Source organism: Myotis daubentonii, chromosome 8 (assembly GCF_963259705.1).
Source record: "Myotis daubentonii chromosome 8, mMyoDau2.1, whole genome shotgun sequence".
Taxonomy (NCBI): Eukaryota; Metazoa; Chordata; class Mammalia; order Chiroptera; family Vespertilionidae; genus Myotis; species Myotis daubentonii.
The window spans coordinates 76,063,361-76,082,411 of NC_081847.1; the positions used below are offsets into that span (position 1 = coordinate 76,063,361).

At 46.7% G+C, this 19,051-nt stretch overlaps 1 protein-coding gene across 6 annotated transcripts in view; it reads left to right on the forward strand.

Annotated features, from left to right (window-relative positions):
- MOCOS (molybdenum cofactor sulfurase) overlaps nucleotides 1-18,847 on the forward strand; it is a 46,574-nt gene extending 27,727 nt beyond the window's left edge. For 5 of the 6 annotated variants that reach the window (XM_059707118.1, XM_059707114.1, XM_059707116.1 and 2 more), the window contains 6 exons: nucleotides 1,282-1,360; nucleotides 3,764-3,888; nucleotides 9,224-9,329; nucleotides 11,674-11,812; nucleotides 17,111-17,215; nucleotides 18,649-18,847. In XM_059707118.1, the coding sequence (XP_059563101.1) occupies nucleotides 1,282-1,360; nucleotides 3,764-3,888; nucleotides 9,224-9,329; nucleotides 11,674-11,812; nucleotides 17,111-17,215; nucleotides 18,649-18,801 (707 nt within the window). In that variant the 3' untranslated portion in view covers nucleotides 18,802-18,847. The remainder of the gene's footprint in view (nucleotides 1-1,281; nucleotides 1,361-3,763; nucleotides 3,889-9,223; nucleotides 9,330-11,673; nucleotides 11,813-17,110; nucleotides 17,216-18,648) is intronic. The other variant, XM_059707117.1, reaches the window with a different exon arrangement.
- Nucleotides 18,848-19,051: the final 204 nt, after the last annotated feature.

Consider the following 19,051-nt stretch of genomic DNA (forward strand, 5'->3'; position numbering starts at 1 on the left):
GAGAGAGAGAAATATCAATGATAAGAGAGAATCATTGATTGGCTGGGCCCTGCACGCCCCACACTGGGGATTGAGCCCACAACCTGGGCATGTGCCCTGACCGGGAATTGAACCATGACCTCCTGGTTCATAGATCAATGCTCAACCACTGAGCCACTGCCGGTAGACTTTTTTTTTTTTTTTTTTTAAATCTTACTTCTTGGCCAGGCCTTCTTGTATAATGTTGTAACAGTGATGGAAGAGATCCTTCTTTATTACTGATTTGAATAGAATAGTTCTAAGGTCTCAAAAATAAAAATGATGCTCACTGATTTGATTTACCGGGTTAAGTAGTTCTTTTCTTATTTAGCCAAAAGTTTTGTCATGAATAATAGTCATTTCTTATTGAATGCTTTTTCTGCATCTGTTGGTTATATTTTTCTCCTATATTCTAGGAGTGTGATGTCTTACATTAGCAGACTGTCCAGTACTGAAGTATTCTTGCATTCTTGGGGGAGAGAAAACACTACTTGGCAATGATTTGTTGATACATTTGGATTGCTGATTTTTTTAAGTATTTTTATACCTATTTTTATTAGTGAGATTGATATATTACCTTCTTTTATTGTATTTTTCTTGTTCAAGTTCAGGTACCCAGGATAATAATACACAGAAAGATTTGAGTGGAATATTTTACTTTCTACTCTTTGAGTAGTGTATACATCAGTGTTAATTAATATTATTCTTTAACCTGTTACATACAGGTGTTATATGCTCCTTTATATGTATGATGTATCTATAACAATTAAAAAATAGCTTCTCAACCCCTTTGACATAACAGACTCTCTGAAATAATGATGATTGGTGCAGGAATCTAATTTGATGCTGACTCCTAGGGGCTACTGAGAGTTGACACTCTATGCTGATATCTTTGTAGAATGAGCCTTCATGCCTGCCTGTCTATTTCTAAAGAATTTTAGGTAGCTTAGAGAACAATGACCTTGGGATGTGGAGTCATCCAGAGGTAGAGAAAACTTTCAAAGGAATTTACAGCGTTCCTGGGACTCTGGATGTGGCCGCCCACTGCAGGATCCCCTGCTAAATTTGCTCAATGCACAGCTGTTGGGCACTCATCATGCTGAAGAGAATCTGTTAGAAGATTTCCAAGACCCAGACACTTATTTGATTCAACGAGTTTCCAGGGTCATTAAGATTCTTGTAAATTTCATAATATTGGACTTCAACTAACGTAGTTGTTCTTTTTACTTGGTAATAAATTTGTCTTTAACCTTTGCTCATCAGGAATGGAGCCTATAGAGGTGCCTCTTGAGGAAAACGGTGAATGGGTTCAGATTTGCCAAAGCAAGGTCTGTGCAGACAGGTGAGACTGCAGCAGGGGAAATCTCAGGTCCACCTGCAGGTGGCAGGAGGGGACGAGTCCTCTGCTGAGTCCTCCATCCCACCCACTGCCGCTGCTGCTCCCCAGGGCGCACTCCACTCACCACCCTGGCTCCCTCTCAGGGCTTTGCACTCCTGTTTCCTCTGCTTGGAATGCTCTTCCCCTGTTTATATCTCCAGGGGGCTCACTCCCTCACCTCCATCAGTCTCACTGCCACCTGCTCTCTGCGGAAAAGCCCCTTTCTCAGAGGGGCACTGGCCTCCCACAGAACCAGCCTCCCTCGCTGCTGCCCAGCTGCACTCTCCTCCTTAGCATTGACTGTTACCCAGCCTTTATCTCTAGTCCCTCCTGCTGAAGTGCCCACTGGGGAGAGCGGGGCTCAGCCTGTGCTGCTTCCTGCAGAGCCTGGAACAGGCTGTGGGGGAGGCATGGTAAGTGAGGAACCGAGGAAGCGTTCAGGGAGGCATGGAGGGGCTTGGTGGGGTGGCTGCTGTAGAGTGGTGAGGGTAGGGACCTGATTCCTATTTTGAAAAGACTGGCTTATGGGTGTAGAATAGTTGGAAGCCGGTGCGGGTGCGAGTGAGAAGGCCAGCTGAGACAAGAGGCAGGGTCAGGGGGAAACCAGGTGGGTGTCGGATATATATATATCCTGGAGGTAGACCCACCTGAACCAGTGGATGGATTGGATGTGGAGCCTGAGGGTAAGGGGATGTCACATCCCTCAGGTTGTATAGTTTTCGGGTGATAACCCATAAATTATATTTCATGTAGTTGTGGATTATTGCCTAATCTGAGTTACTGATGATAAATCATCGGCTAAATTCTAGGAAATGTGGATAATGAGATGGAATGCAATAATAGCATTTCTATTTTATTTTTGATTGTGAATGTTTATAAATCTATTTATTGAATATATTGACTAAGTCTAATCTGGGCCCCAAAACATGTGCAGGAGCAAATTTTCTGATTGTGGAAACTTACCCAGCCCATCTGATACCCCAACCAATTTACTCCCCAGTACTAAAACAGTTAACGGTAACAGTGCACTAGGATTTATATGTAGAGCGCTTTTAAACTGCTAATTGCCTATTTGTTGACACAATCAGCTCATTAGTGGGTGTTTGTGCTCAGTCGATGGCGGTACTGCACAGTATGGCATTGACTGCATTTACTTCTGCACTGCCTCACCGTGTAAATCATGAAATGATATGTGAAACAATGAAGCTGTATCTAGATTGGGTTCACATTTTTAGGGCCCCTGGGTCTCACTGGGTGATGAAGGGCTGCACCTCAGGAAAGGTATGCAGGTGTCGTGTGAGGATCCTGCTGGGCATGACTCAGCGTGAGGGGCACTGGGCCATCCTGGAGCCGAGAACGAGCGCAGTGGGCATCCTTCCACTGCACTTGTGCCAGTAAATGTTCACGGTAACACACACGTGAGGGCTCTGAGTCTCAGGTGAGCGTTCTTGCCCGTCACCACTGTAAGTCTCCGAGAGAGAAATGGAGCCATCGAGGAGCACCTGCAGTTGCTTCCCCGGCTCATCCCTGGTTGAACTGTCATTTAGCTGCATCCGAGAGGGAGGCCATTTTTCTGGGGAATAAAGCTTTCAGGTAGATAGAGGCTAAGCTAGGAACTGTGAGGACTTAACAGAATGAAAATGGAATTAGTGCGAATGTGCTACAAAGCGAGGTTTCCTTCTTCTCTTCCCTTTCTAGAAAAGAAAGGCAACTATTTTTCTGAGTAAAAATTAAGGATGAGATAGGTTTTCAATAATAGCGATCTTATAATCCCAGGGTAAGATATTAGCAATTTTTCCTTATTAATTCTGGCGATGTATAGATTAAATTTTTTTTTTAAATTTGGAATTCTATTTAAAAATTCTAAAAGATTGCGAAGTTTTTTTGTTTTTTTTTAAACAGATCAATAAATGTACTTACATTGGTGATTTATAGACACAGTGATGTTCTTCCACAAACCAAACATGTCAGTCCATGAGGTCTGGCTGCGAGAGGAAAGACTAGAGTTAGGCCCATAGCAAAAGGCCCATCTCTGGGTGCGAGGGCTTCTTAGCGCAAGATAATGCTCTGGAAAGTCCCAGATTCCAAGGTTGTTTTCTCAGTGGCTATAATGTAAAGAAGGTGTTTCAAGAGGAACGTCTAAACCCTTTTATCTGATCTTAAAGCTTTGCACAAACCCGGGTCTCAGGTCTTGCTGTGCCTTGGGAATCTCCCTGCAACTTCCTAAGCATGCCTGCCACTCTAGGCTTCCTTTTGGCCGGGGCTCAATGATTATTACAAAATGTTATATTACTCTTTGCCATTTAGACTGTTACGAAATAATACGATACAACATTCACCATTCTTTTTTTTTTTTTTTTTGGTCAGGGTAAATACTCAGGATTGTGGAGAAAAAATTTCAAGCTGGTTGTCAAGGTTTCTGGGCCGTCCATGTCATTTGATCAAACAAAGCTCGGACTTTCAGAGAAACGCGAAGAAGAGCCATGGCAAAGGTATATGGCATTTGGGATTGTCCTCAGGGCACAGGAACTCGGGCTTGCCTTTGCATGCATTCATGGTCAACCCATGACGCAGAGTCACAGGGCAGCTTGCTCAAGTACAGAAAGTGGGGCGGCCCGCCTTCGGCAGAAAGGCCCCCGAGCCCCAGGTCAGCAGGACCCAGGTGTGGCCTCCTGAGAACCCTGAGAGGCCGGGGTGGGCTCCCAGGCCACCGTTTCACCTCTGCTCAGCCCTCTGCCTCAGCCACGCGTATTGCGTATTGAGAAGCACACTTCCGTTTTGTTAGATGAAAACATTGGTAGCTTGCGAGGTCCTAAGGAGACCTGGGTTTCTAGTCTTGGCTCCGTCTCCAAATGGCGGGAGGCCTTGGCAAATCCTTGGTGCCTCAACTTCTGTTGACCTCAGCTACTTAGTCTTGAACACGTTTGACAGTTTTCCTGCCGAAAGCTGCTATTAGGGGGAAGTGAGACAGCAGAGAGCAAGTACTTTTCGCGTTAACAGTACCATAGAGGAGGAACGGACCATTTTCAGGCGTCTGTTTAATTCTGTCTTCTCGGGGAGCCTTGCCTGACTTCTCTCCAAAGCCCTCGCCTGAACTTCCCCAGCTCCCTTCGCTGTTTTATTTTTCTCTGTGGCACTGTTCACCTCCTCTAGGCCAGGCATTTGACTGCTATGCTGTGCATGTCCGGCCTTCCCTCTACTAGACCATAAGCGCTGTGAGGGCGGGGACTTTTGTCTGCTTTGTTCAGTGTTGCATCCCCCATGCTTAGAACAGCACCTGGCAAATAGTAGTTGCTCAGTAAATACTAGATGAAGGAAGACATGGGTCATTGCTGCATTTCTGGTTTGTGTAGGGATGACCTGCCCTAGTGATTAGCTCTCAGAGAGACTGGCTTATAAACCCAAATAGCATTTTGATCATATGGGGACCAGGACTGGGGTCTTGGGACCTGCACAGGTGAACCTATAAATCCCTGAAAATGAATGATGGAGAGAAGAACCAAAGGATGTAATCTACTTAGACCTTTACAAGTTCTGACAATTTTTCATGTCATGAGCTATTCAAGAATTTGAGTTGCTATGTGAGGGAGAAGGGGAATAGACTTACGCTCATTTTTCGAGGAGGTGAGCTGGTGGTGCCTGGGCCTGGATTAGCTCAGAGTCATGATTAAATGGGAGAGAAATGGGCATTTTCATGAGTAGAGACACACAGGAATGGGATTCGTCAGGACCTGTGCTCCCCTTATACATGATCTTACTTAATACGTTCCAGTTATTCATAACGCTTCCTGTTTACCTGGGGCCTAGCCGGGTCCTCAGGAGGCTGGCTGAGATTATTAAGCAATGGTCGTGGGCCTTCAGTTTAGAGGCACCGACTCACCAGCAGACGGCGACACTACAGTAAAGGTCTGTTACTCACCTGCAGTGAGTCATGGAGGGCTTCAGGGAAGAGGTGAGTTTGGAGCTGCATCTTAGCAGGAGAGTAGGCGTTTTCCAGGCAGAGAGAGGCAGGAAGGTTACCTGGGAGCAGCATGGCAGGGCGTGGCATTTCGTGGGCTCAGAGAAGGGTTCAGGAAGGTTGGATGTGGCTCAGGGATAAATGGGGCAGAGCTGGGCTGAAGGGATGAATGTGCAGCTGAGGAGTCAGGAAGCGCTAGCTTGTGGTTGGGGGAAATCACTGCAGAATTCGAAGCTCTGGGGTTTCGTGATGCTGTGTGTATTAGAAGGACACTCCTGGCAAGGTATGGGGAGCGGCATCCGAGAGGGAGAGGAGGGAAGGGGATAGGCAGGAGATGGCTATGACTGTCCCAGTGGAACATGGGGCCTGGCTGAGGCAAAGGTGGGCACAGGGAGAACTGTCTCCTGCACTGGACAGGACCAGGGAGTGCCAGCTTGTGACTATTTCCACTTCAAGGATGCCACTTATGGAGGCGAGATCTCTGATGGTCCAGGCCTCAGGTCTTCAAACATATTTGCATTGGTACACCTTAGAAGAATTGTTTTAAAGCTACATTACCTCCTACATTTTTACACTGTCATCTAAATGTTAAAAACAAGTTAAAAGAAGAACCCAAGCTGGCTGCAGAATAGGTGGAAGGTACACTCACCTCCTCCCAGGACCAAACTGGAATTACAACTAAATTATAAAACAATCACCCTGGATAACCAACTGAAGACTAGATGAACAGAAGTCTTATAACCAAGGCTTTACAGAAGCAGCCACAAGGAGACTGGTAGGAAGGGCGGAGACATAAGGGCTGGGCCCGTGAGCACCAGGGCTGGTGGCTGAGATTCCAGAGGGATGTCTCAGCTGCAGAGGTTCCCCCGAGAAGCCTGGGGTCTCAACCACATGTCGGGCTCCTTAGCCCAGAGCCCCAGCGCCAGGAAGAGGCACCATGTGACATCTGGCTGTGAACAGCAGCTGGGATTCTGTCCTCTAAGGAAAGACAGAAGTCTGCTAGAGACACAGGTGCCCTCTTAAAGAGCCAGCACTCAAAATCTTGGTCGCAGCCACTCACCCTGGGCCCTGGCAGAGGGAGTGCAGAGCAGACTAGAGTCCCGTGAGGAGAGACTGGTGTTTGTGGCTCTGGGGAGAGAGCTGAAGGGACAGCCGCCAGGATCCCTGTGCTGAGTCCGCTCCCACACCACAGATGTCATCTTTCTTGGGTCGAGCACTCCCCTCCTTGGAGTCAGCCTGGGGGAACGCAGCAACCCCACCTTCTGGACTTCCTGTTCCCCCACCCTGCTGGGCTCTCACAGGAGTCAGCTGCCTGGGCCAGGGTGTAGAGGTCTGGGCGATTTCTAGCAAATTATAAATGTGGTCATTTAAATGAAAACGCATAGATTATCCTTTTAAACATTAGCGAGTGGAATCTCAATACCATAGTGATTTGATTCCATGAATATTCACTACACACACACACACACACACACACACACACACACACACACACACACAAACTGTCTTTTAATGGTCAGAAATTTTATATCTTTCCTTTTTCTTCTTCAACTCATATTTCCATTCTACTTCTTTAATGGGGTTTTATCTCAGTGTTACATATTTTATGCTTGAAAATCTTTCCTTGATCACCCTATCATATTTATCTAAAACCAAGATCCTATATAAATTGGAATGTATAAACATTTGTAGAGTTTACTGTGATCATAAGAGTCCAAGTGTTAGGAAATTTCTTATAGGTTGACTTATCACAATTTTTAATAGTATACAGTTGATCAAAGCAACAACTACATATTATAAATTTCAAAAGACAGTGAAAACACGGTTGAAAACAAATCTCTTAATGAGATGGCTGGGCTCCCCGCCATTAATTCCCATATTGATGAGTAACTGCCACCTATGACCAGCATAGCTGGTGCTTAGCGTTGGTTCTCTTCTGCAAAGCCTTATCTGAGTGAATAAAGAGCTGGGGATGAAAGGCAGTTGGTTGACCCGCTGTCACTGAAACCTTTTCCTGAGACACAGGGATCTCACATTAAGATGACTTTAGTCATGTCACTTGACAACTTAATCAAGGTGTGACAGCTTTGTGGAGAGCAAAGAATGGGAGCCCATCTGACCTACAGGCGGATCATTCACCCAGGCTTTAGAGAAGTTCCTTATCTCAGCACAGGCCCCAGGGATTTGAATGGGCTTTTGTTTTCCGCCTTGGAGACTGTCAGCCCGCAGGGGAGGGTGCCCAGGAGAGGTGAGCCTTCCCTCTGTGAGGGGGGAGAAAGGCCTTTTGTGGAGGGGCTGGCGTGCGCCCCCTTCTCTGACAGCCTTTGTAGCAAAGAGGGCATTTGGGAGTGGAGGTTCTGGAAGGTGATTCTGTAGAAGGATCCTTTCTCGTGTATTCCGGGGTCCTCAGACCCTGTTTGCAGGGACCTCACTAGGCTTTGGCCCAGCCAACCCTTTCCATCCACATCTTGATTAAAGACAGCGATGGCGTGCCCCGCATGGGAGGTGGGAGCTGGGCCATAGGCTCCAGCAGTGCTGGGCACATTTCATAGTTTCTTTCACTCTTTTATTTTCCCTTTCAGTAGTTTTAAACTTGTATTATTTATTTCTGAAGTCAATTATTTCACACTTTCCCAAGGGCAAAAACCAGCTTTCCCCTAATTCAGGAGAGCTTCTTGGGCCCGTGGACTCATTGAGGCCCTGCTCCACCTGCTGCCCATCCCTCCTCCTCTGAATGTCGCCTCCAAGCCTGTGCTGGCAGTTTCGCTGCAGCATTTTATTATGATTACTTTTCAGATAAGTAGTGGAGGATTCTACGAGCTCTTTTTTTTAAAAAATATATTTTATTGATTTTTTACAGAGAGGAAGGGAGAGAGACAGAGAGTCAGAAACATTGATGAGAGAGAAACATCGATCAGCTGCCTCCCGCACATCTCCCACCGGGGATATGCCCGCAACCCAGGCACATGCCCTTGACCGGAATCGAACCTGGGACCTTTCAGTCCGCAGGCCGATGCTCTATCCACTGAGCCAAACCGGTTTCGGCTCATTTTTTTTTTTTTTTGAGAGGTTTGAGACAATTTAAGACAGGTTGTACTATTTCAAGGGCACCACTTTTTCACTTGTAGAGATAGTCTCTATTTTAAAAACATAACGGTCAATGGAGCATGATTCATTTGCAGTCCAAAAAAGCAGCTCTTCTTTTATTTTACTTTAAAACATTTAAAATTTAATTTCATTAAAAATTTTTTTATTGAGGTATAATTGACATATAACATATTAGTGTCAGGTGTACAACATAATGGATTCAATATCTCCATATATTGTGAAGTTATCACCACAATAAGCCTAGTTAACATCCATCACCACAACCAGTTACAAAATGTTTTTTCTTGTAATGAGAATTTTAAAGATTTACTCTTCTGGCAACTTCAAAAATGCAATACAGTATTATTAACTCTAGTCACCATGCTATACATTACATCCCAGGATTTATTTTATAACTGAATGTTTGTCTCTTTTGACCCCCCTCACCCCCTCACAAATTTTGCTTACCTCTACCCTTTGCCTCGGGCAACCACCCATTTGTTTTCTGTATCTGGGAGATGGTTTTAGCTTTTGTTCTTTAGATTCCACATATAAGTGAGATCATATGGTATTTGTTTTTCTCAGCCTGACTTATTTCACTTAACATGATGCCCTCTAGGTCTACCCATGCATCACAAATGGCAAGATTTCCTTCTTTTTATGGCTGAATCATATTCCACTGTATATACATGTACCACATCTTCTTTACCCAGCCGTCTACCTGTGAGCTCTTGGGTTGTTTCCAGGTCTCTTCTTTTAAATACCCACTCCATCCCCTCCAGGGAAGTCTGCTGGAACACCAGCCACTCTTTCTCTGGTGAATGAGGCCCAGTATCTGCTGGTAAACAGATCCAGTGTTCTGGAACTTCAGCAGCAATTAAGCGTCAGGTAAGAAAGACCCTTTTACTATTTGCTATTTACCTCGGGAATAACATAGAGGTGTAACCACTTACCCTGCATGTAGCCTGGCACCTACCTGGGGAGAGAGTTCCTGGAGTCCTGGAGTCCAGACTCTTCATGAGACCAGAGAAATCACAAGGCCCTTTAGGGAAGTCCCCATTAATCTTTCTGAGGGTTCGCTTTTGTCTTCCGATGTCCTTCTTGATGCCCTCAGGATGCTTAGCAGAGAACCCCAATTCTCATTTTTTAGTCATTCCATTTCTTAACATTTGCTATAATGGAATTTCTACCAACTTGTTCTAATTTCATTGCCCACCCTCCCACTGTCTTCTGTCCCCGAAGAGCCTTGCTCTACTTCCGCAGTCCTCGTGAGGGAAAAGAAGAGTGGTTAGAGAGTGTTTACAGTTGTGATTGTAGATGTGACTTTTGGTACCACCAGACAGATCCGGCACCCCTGCCTGTCCACTCCCGCCAGTGCCCTCTCCCCCAGGGGTCCTGGCAGTAGTGAGAGGTCAGCAGCTCTACAAGGGGTCTTGGTAGATCCAACCCCCCTCGTTGTTTAGAGGAAATTGCTGTCCAAGGTCATCAGGCCATTAGGGGGGAAATCACTGTTATGAGAGAGCTGGACTGCTCATTCCTAGTCCCCAGGACTGAGAGAGGTGTGCACACGCCTGTCAGCACCGGAGCCGGGGCTCCTGTGCCTCTCACGTGCCACACGCCCCTGTGCATCTGTGTGCACACTGTGTGCAGAAATACACAAGTACAGCGTAATAAATGTGACAAAGCTAGGCTGTTTGAAGCATAGTCATTGGCAAAATCATACAACGCTGTTCCCTTGCCATGGCCTACCTCACCCTCATGGGAGCAGAAGTGTGACACGGCTGGTACTTGGTGCTCACTGAGTTTTAGCTGCACTGAGTGACGCTCCTCTCCAGGTACCCAGAGCCCTGGAGGAAGCAGGTCTGCGGTTTCCCCGGGGCTCTTGATATAGAAAGATAGGAGGTGAGACAGGCTTGCTTCAACCCTGGTTCCTACCAGGAGGGAACCACGTTTCTAACCAGTTGGTTTCGTGCACGGGGATGGGTGGGACAGGTGAGCAAAGGTAAGAGAAATAGTCCCAGGGCTAATACCTGGGATGGTCCCTGGGGCCCTGGTTGGTGTATCTCTGCTCTATTTTCAGATTTGCTGGCTGCTGCCATGTACATGTTGACAGGACAGTTTTTGGACATAACACTTTCCCTTTTATAAAGCACAGAAGGAAGGTTTATAACCAGGAGGGCAAATCCATAATCAAAGGGTTTTAGGATTGGCAAGTGCTAACTCTCTCATTTTGGATGAGAAAACTGTGGCCCTCACAGGTCATGGGAGTTGTTTGGTTAGAGGCAAAGCTAGACTTAGCCATCCTGCTCCCGACATTCCGCCCTCCACTCACTGTTGGAAGGGGACTGAGACGCAGCTGTGGACCCCTTCCTCCCCCAGAGCCTTTCAATCCTGTCTCCAGGGAAAACTCCCGTCAGATGAAAGGATTTCTCCCAACTTAATTTAGAAAATACTTTTGTTGAGTACAACAAAGTGCAAAATCCTAAGTCCACAGCTCAGTGAACTTCACTGATGGACCTTCCATATAACCGCCCCAGGTCAAGTAGAGAACATGTCTAGTACCTCAGAAAGCTCCCTCTACCCCTTAGCCAACCCCACTGAAGGTCAACAGTGTCCAGACTTCCAGCATAGGTAGTGCTTTCTCCCTGGTGTGTGTGTGTGTGTGTGTGTGTGTGTGTGTGTGTGTGTGTGCAGGGAGGTGCAGAGAACCATTTTACAGGACCTCCTGGCAGTAAACAAAACCTTTACACAAGAATTAGAAAAATAGCATATGCTAGTTAAATTGCAAACAGAATGGAAGTTAGGAAATAAATATCAACCACATTGCTTTACGATGTTTTAATATTCCCCAAGAGTGTGATGTCTTGGTAAGTAAGCTGGACACTCTTTCAATGTATCCTGACTCACCTTGCGGAACTGGTGTCTTCTCAGTTCATTTACTCAACCTCTGTTCACCTGGTTTCCAACATCCTCCACGTCTTACACAAAGATCTACTTACCCTTTGCTCCACATCTTGTGGGCTTCTGCCCAACAGTCATATCCCGAGGGAGACCACTGAGATCTAACATGTCGGTGCCGCTTGGCCTCAAGGTAAAAGTGTGTTCTGGTCATGCAGGCCTCTGGCCAGAGCACATTTGATGAGTCAGGTTTTAGTGGTGGAAACACTGAATTGTTACAACGGTGTAATTATCCACACTCCTTCCCTTACCCTTTTTGGCCTGTCTTCAACAGTGATGAGAGCGGAAGGGAGGAATTATTCCCAATGACAGAGCTCATCTCACGTTTCCGTGCCAATATTATTACCAGTGGAGCAAGTGCTTTTGAAGAAGAGAAATGGGAGGAGATTTCAGTCGGTCCCTTGCATTTCCAGGTGAGTTCTGGGAAGTTCTGTCATCCTTCCTGAAGGGCTGCGAATGGAGACCAAATCCGAGGCCAGGATGGTGGCAGGTGGGAACCCCTCAGCAGGAGGGTGTGTGACATCTGCGTTCTGCACCGCTCCTTGGAACGACCCATGCCAGATTCTTGTTCCAGCATCTAGAAGGGTTCAGCAATCTGGAGAAAGGCTGTGTGTGTAACTTAAAGAATCCAGAGACGAAGCATAATTTTGAAAGGCATTTGGGGGTCAGCGGAGCTTAGCTAAAAGGAACTAAGATCTCCTCGTCTCAGGACCCCATGCTTTTTATTAACACAAATTGTGCTGAGGGGAGGTGGAGATATACACTTCAAAGGGTCAGGGTTTAGTATACAAAATCCATTTGGGGGGGAGAACCAAGATGGCGGCATAGGTTAACGCCGGAGTTTGCTGCTTTGAACAACTACTTCAAAAGTGAAACCAAAAAACGGAAGGGACATCACCCAGAACCACAGGAACGCTGGCTGAGTGGAAGTCCTACAACTAGGAGGAAAGAGAAACGCATACGGACACTCAGAGGAGGCCCAGTGCTGAAGTCAAATTCTGAGGTGCGGAGTGCGCGGAGCGGGCTGGCGGCGGAGGGCGCGGTTGGCGTTTTCAATCGGGAGGGAATCGCAGACTCTGAGCACCAGATCCGGGCGAGTCTTTAGGGACCCAGACTCAAACGGGAGAAGCGGGACTGTCTGGCTTCGGTCAGAGCGAGTGCAGCTTTCTCTCTGAGCTTTGCAGCGGGTGCTGGGACTCAGAGAGGCAGAGCCCCTTGGGACAGGACTGAGAGCCGCCATAACTGCTCTCTCCGGCCCACCCTGTTGATCCTGTGCGACCCACCCCGCCCAAGCCCTGCACAGAAGCATTTGCCGGATAGCCTCAGGCAAAGGCTAGATTAGCACCTCCCTAGAGGACAGAAGTTCTCTCACTGCTGACACAGCTGATTCTCATAGCCACTTGGCCTGGAGGTCAAACCCTCCCTGGAATTAGCTACAACAATCAAGATTTATCTATAAGACTGCGAACAAAGACGACTAGGGGGTGCACCAAGGAAGCATAACAAAATGCGGAGACAAAGAAACAGGACAAAATTGTCAATGGAAGAAATAGAGTTCAGAACCACACTTTTAAGGTCTCTCAAGAACTGTTTAGAAGCTGCCGATAAACTTAATGAGATCTACACGAAAACTAATAAGACCCTCGATCTTATATTGGGGAACCAACTAGAAATTAAGCACACACGGACTGAAATAACGAATATTATACAGACGCCCGACAGCAGACCAGAGGAGCACAAGAATCAAGTCAATGATTTGAAATGCGAGGAAGCAAAAAACATCCAACCGGAAAAGCAAAATGAAAAAAGAATCCAAAAATGCGAGGATAGTGTAAGGAGCCTCTGGGACAGCTTCAAGCGTACCAACATCAGAATTATAGGGGTGCCAGAAGATGAGAGAGAGCAAGATATTGAAAACCTATTTGAAGAAATAATGACAGAAAACTTCCCCCACCTGGTGAAAGAAATGGACTTACAGGTCCAAGAAGCACGGAGAACCCCAAACAAAAGGAATCCAAAGAGGACCACACCAAGACACATCATAATTAAAATGCCAAGAGCAAAAGATAAAGAGAGAATCTTAAAAACAGCAAGAGAAAGAAACTCAGTTACCTACAAGGGAATACCCATACGACTGTCAGCTGATTTCTCAACAGAAACTTTGCAGGCCAGAAGGGAGTGGCAAGAAATATTCAAAGTGATGAATACCAAGAACCTACAACCAGCAAAGCTATCATTCAGAATTGAAGGTCAGATAAAGAGCTTCACAGATAAGGAAAAGCTAAAGGAGTTCATCACCACCAAACCAGGATTATATGAAATGCTGAAAGGTATCCTTTAAGAAGAGGAAGAGGAAGAAAAAGGTAAAGATACACATTATGAACAACAAATATGCATCTATCAACAAGTGAATCTAAGAATCAAGTGAATAAATAATCTGATGAACAGAATGAACTGTTGATTATAATAGAATCAGGGACATAGAAAAGGAATGGACTGACTATTCTTGGGGGGGAAAGGGGTGTGGGAGATGTGGGAAGAGACTGGACAAAAATCGTGCACCTATGGATGAGGACAGTGGGTGGGGAGTGAGGGTGGAGGGTGGGGCGGGAACTGGGAGGAGGGGAGTTATGGGGGAAAAAAAAAAGGAACAAATGTAATAATCTGAACAATAAAGATTTAATTAAAAAAAACAAAAAAAAACAAAAAAACAAAACAAAAAAAACACACAAAAAAAACAAAATCCATTTGGGGGAATTAGCCTACGGCTGTTCAGGTGTTTGGCCAGTAGGAGGCAATAACATGTAGATTAAGATGCCCTGAGCTGTCTGGCAGCAAGCAATCATCCCTTTTCAGGTTTGGGGAAATGCCTTCAGCCATTCCCAACAGGTGACAACATATATGACTCAGCCCTTATTGAGTCCCCAAGTTCCATCAACCTTTTGATGAAACTCTTGAAATTATGACATGCTAGAATTGGCTTCCAGCAACCCACCCTTACTTCCCACCAGGGTGAGAGAATGTGCCCCCTGCAGGTGATGGAGGGCTCAGTGCAGCTCCTCTGCCCCCCCCCCCCCCCCCCTGCATTATGTCTAGGCTTAAATTCTGTTTTCTTGGAATACTGTGTCTCTGAGAAGTTCATCCTGCTGAACTCGGTGGGCTTTTTGGCTGTCTGAAGCTCATGGAGGAGGACCTCAGTGGCTAGTGGTCCATCAGTGCAGTGGCTGCTGCGCCTTCTCCCCACGCTCCAGCTTCTTGCCTTGCTGGGAGGAGCTTGCAGTCAGAGGCACAGCTACCGGGACGCCCCCTCTCCCTAGGCTTTGGGAGCATAAGGCACCCCCTCCGACCGTCCCCCAGACCGGAGCCATTCTCTCCTAACTCGCCAGCCCCTCCAAGCTCGTCAGCCCGCCCCTCTGCCTGTGGTCCCCACCTTCTCTCCATTCCCTACACAAGTCGAGCTTCCTGCCTCAGGGCCTTGGCCCATGCTGTCCCTCTGCCTGTGGTCCCCACCTTCTCTCCATTCCCTACACAAGCCGAGCTTCCTGCCTCAGGGCCTTGGCCCATGCTGTCCCTCTGCCTGGCACATTCTTTCAGCAGCTACTGCAGGATCTCAGCTCAGACGTTCCCTCCTGGAAAGGGTGTTCCTGACCACCACATGGCAAGCTCTGCACAGCGCCCACTTATTCCTTCAGAGCATACAAGGCTGGGACCAAGTCTGCTTTGTTCCCTACCACACCTCTAGGGCCTAGAACAGCCCTGGCCCGAGTCAGTGCTCAATAATTGTCGAGGTAATGAATGGACAGGAAAGGTCAGGAATAGCTAGGGGCAGGGGGATGGGTCATCTGCACTGCGTGTGCCGGTTCTTCAGCGGGGCCCGAGATCACGTTAAGAATAGCAGTGCCAGTAGCCAGTTGTATAACGTATCTCGGGGCTTCTCATGTTATCATCATGACAGTTTCCACGTCTGAGCACGACTGAGTGCCAGGCCTGTGCTCGGCGTCTTGGAAATAGTGTCTGGGCTCCTTATCAAATCCAGCCAAGGAGCTAGCCGGTGGGAAATGAGGCCTGGCGAGGTCACGGTCTGCCGAGTGTCCCAAGGTAAATACCGGGCAGAGCTCCCTCATGGCGCGCCCCCTGCTTGTGAGGCCCGGAATCTTGACTTTGGTACCGAGGTGAGGGGTGTGTCCTCTGGCTTAATGCCCGGCAGCCAGAATAGGAGTGACAGGTAGAGGCCAAGGCGCATCCCCATTTGGCTGAGTGTGTCTGATTTCAGTGCTCACCTTGTGCTTGCCCACGTGGGAGCAGAGGAGAAAGTGGTTATGAGATAATCAAGTGCCTTCGTACCTTTCCTTTTCTTTTCTGTTGATTTCAGAGAGAGGAAGTGAGAGGGAGAGAGAGAGAGAGAAACATCAATGAGAGAGAAATAGCAATCGGCTGCCTTCTGCACACCCCCGACTGGGGATCAAGCCTGCAGCCCAGGCATGTGCCCTGACTGGGAATCAAACCAGCAACCTCCTGGTTCATGGGACGATGTTCAACCAACTGAATCATACCGGCCAGGCATCCTTTGTACCTTTTCTGTGTGCAATGAAAGAGCATCTTGTCACTAACCTGCATTCTTTCTTTTTTTAATGCTAACATTTATGGGAGATTTTTCTTTCTATAAAAGCAATTCATGCTCATGGTGGACCATCCAGAATAGAAGTATGGCCCTGTTAAGAAGCCGTGTACTGTGTTTTATGTAGTGTGTGTGTGTGTGTGTGTGTGTGTGTGTACATATGTACATATCTAAGTACACACAGATATAAGAATACACATGTAATTTTGTGTCCTGCTTATTTCAGTTGTAAAAATAAGCATTTCCCATTTTATTTAAAGCCCTTCATAGGTTAATTTTAAAAACCGTATGAGCCCAGCTGGTGTGGCTCAGTGGATTGAGTTGTCCCAGGCACCAAGAGGTCACTAATTCGATTCCTGGTCAGGCCTGGGTTGTGGGCTCAATCCCCAGTAGGGGGCGTGCAGGAGGCAGCTGATCTGTGTTTCTAACTCTCCCTCTGCTTTCCTCTTTCTCTAAAAAAAAAATCAATAACAACATATTTAAAACACACACATACACCACAAAACCCTGCATGATGTATGCCATATTTGTAGTGTGGTTGGCTGAACCGTTCTTCTCTACTGCCACGTTTCCCCTAGTATAAATCATGTGAGAAACATCCTTGTACATGAATCTGTGCTTGGGCTTCTGATTCCTTCCTTGTGTCGAATTCCTGGTAGTCAAGGACATGGACACCCTCAGGTTCGTTCTGATGACCTCCTCACAGAGACTCAGGGCCGGGTCTGTGGCTGTTAATCTTCCCCGGTTAGTCCTCCCATCAGTCAGTTCTTTTCTCCCTGAGGGGTCGCCAACATTCCCCGGTAACCACCTGAGATTCGCAACCACTCTGGTTTCTCTGCAAAGCCCCGAAGCAGCGAAGCAGCAACCTCTCGGCTGAGAAACAACTACGGATGACTGCCCAGTGGCACTGCGAAGGGGTGACAGTTTCTGGCTCCTTACAGTTAAGAGTATCGAGCATCTCTCTGTGAGTCTGACATTGGCCGGGGGGTGGCCTTTTACAACCCAAATCCTCTGGATCCAGAGTCATCCCTGCAGAGTCGGGGGGTCTGGTCACTTTCATGGCAACGCTGTCTTTTCTGTCCTCACCTCCCAGGTTTTGGGGCCTTGTCACAGATGCCAGATGATTTGCATTGACCAGCAAACTGGGCAACGAAACCAAGATGTTTTCCAGAAGCTTTCAGAGAGTCGAGAGAGAAAGGTAAGCATGACTGCAAAGGACGGTACCCCATTTCAAAATCCGGGTGTGTTACCTCCCCAGAGTTACATCCCTCATAGTGCCGAGTAATTTTTAGAAGCAGGAAACATTCAAAGGCTGTTGGGTTACCATTAAGGTTCTGACTTCATCTGTGGCACCATCTAATCTTTCCTTTCTGCCTGTCTCTTCACTTGTATGGGGCTCTTATTATGTGTATTTTTAATGCCCTCAAATCATGTTGAAGAGATATGGAGTACAAGTGAAAGTGAGTAAGTGGAGTAATTCTATTTTTGGATTATTCTTTTCTTCACTGCAGAGTTCTTATGAAGAGTAAAATGCCTTATGGGGTACAGAGTAGCTGCATAGAAACAGTAATAAATTTCACTGTACTAAGCTTGTAAGTCATCTTCTTGAGGGTGAAGATGCCTGAGTGCTGTTGTCGTGGGGTCCAGATGATAAAAGCTAACCTTACTTATTTCCACTGTTTATTAGAACCGTTTGTTTGCAAAGAATTCCAGGAAGTCAAGTCAGCAGTTAGGCTGCGCAGAGCAATTCTTGAAAATTAACTGAAATAATGCAAATGTTTAATCTCCCTCCAGTAACACATTTGCAGGTTAAATCAGGGTAAAATGTTCTGCACCGCTTCCTGTGTTTCTCCAAGACCAGGGTTTTGTGTCACAGTATTTGATTGACACGATCTCCCTACAGATACGGGGTAGATATGGTCTTCAGAGATATTGCGCTTGAGCGTTATACCAACACGTCTGTCTGCTCAGCAGAGGCTGCTGTATCAATGAGGGGCATAGGGACCTTGAGCCTGCCCCGTGCTGCCAGGAGATGGGTGGGCACAAACACTGTGATGCATCAAAGCATCTTAGAATTCTCATGTGCACAAATCTTTTATTTTTTTAAAATTTGGAATATTTTTAGATTTACAGAAAAATTACAAAGCACAGAGAGTTCCTGTGTACTCTTTGCCCACATGTGCACAAACCTTAAGGAATTAAATTGGGGCCTGGAACATGGGGAGCGGTTGGCCAACTGATGTTATCACAGAAATGAACAGGTCTGGGAGCACGTCACCTACGCCAAAGGGTTCTTACTGGCTCACCGGCGGTGATGGCAAACCTCGATCAGACTGTATTTTGGACCCTCCTTCTTTATTCTGGAGAAGCTGGAGAATTTACCTGGCATCACATGTTCTCATGGAAAATGCAGGGTAGACAGGAAGGAGGAAAAGAGTGGGTCCAGCCATGAAGAATATGGGGTGACTTGGGAAAGGACACCTTAGAATGAGGGTCTTTGGAGTCTGCAATGAGGATCCCCCTTGTTTCCTAGGACATATCATTAAATATGTGACTTAATTTCAGTTGAACATTATTTACAAAATGTTTTCAGCCGCTAAAGTAAAATAGTTGTTGCTGCTTTGTCCACAGGTAAACTTTGGCGTGTACCTGATGCATATGTCTGTGGATTTTTCTTCTCCATGTTTCCTGTCCGTAGGATCTCAGGTGCTCCCTGTGTTGAAAGAAAATGTAGAATGCCACAATTTACCTGCTTCTAAGAAACATCAGAATGTTGTCTCCTAAGATTCTTTTTTTTCCAGCTTAAATTAAAATTTCTCTTTTACAACTATCTCCCTTTTGCTAAGATCATCATGTGGCTCAGTAGGAAGGACTTGGTCTTTTGAATGAGGAGAGTGCTTTTCCTCTTGGAGGTGGATGGCCCTCTCTCTCGCTTCCCCCTTCCTCTCGCTCCTCACTCTCCACCGTGCACAGGCCCTGCTCAGGAGGGCAGTTTCGAGGCCCCTGTGCTCTCCACAGGGCAAATTCGGCAGGA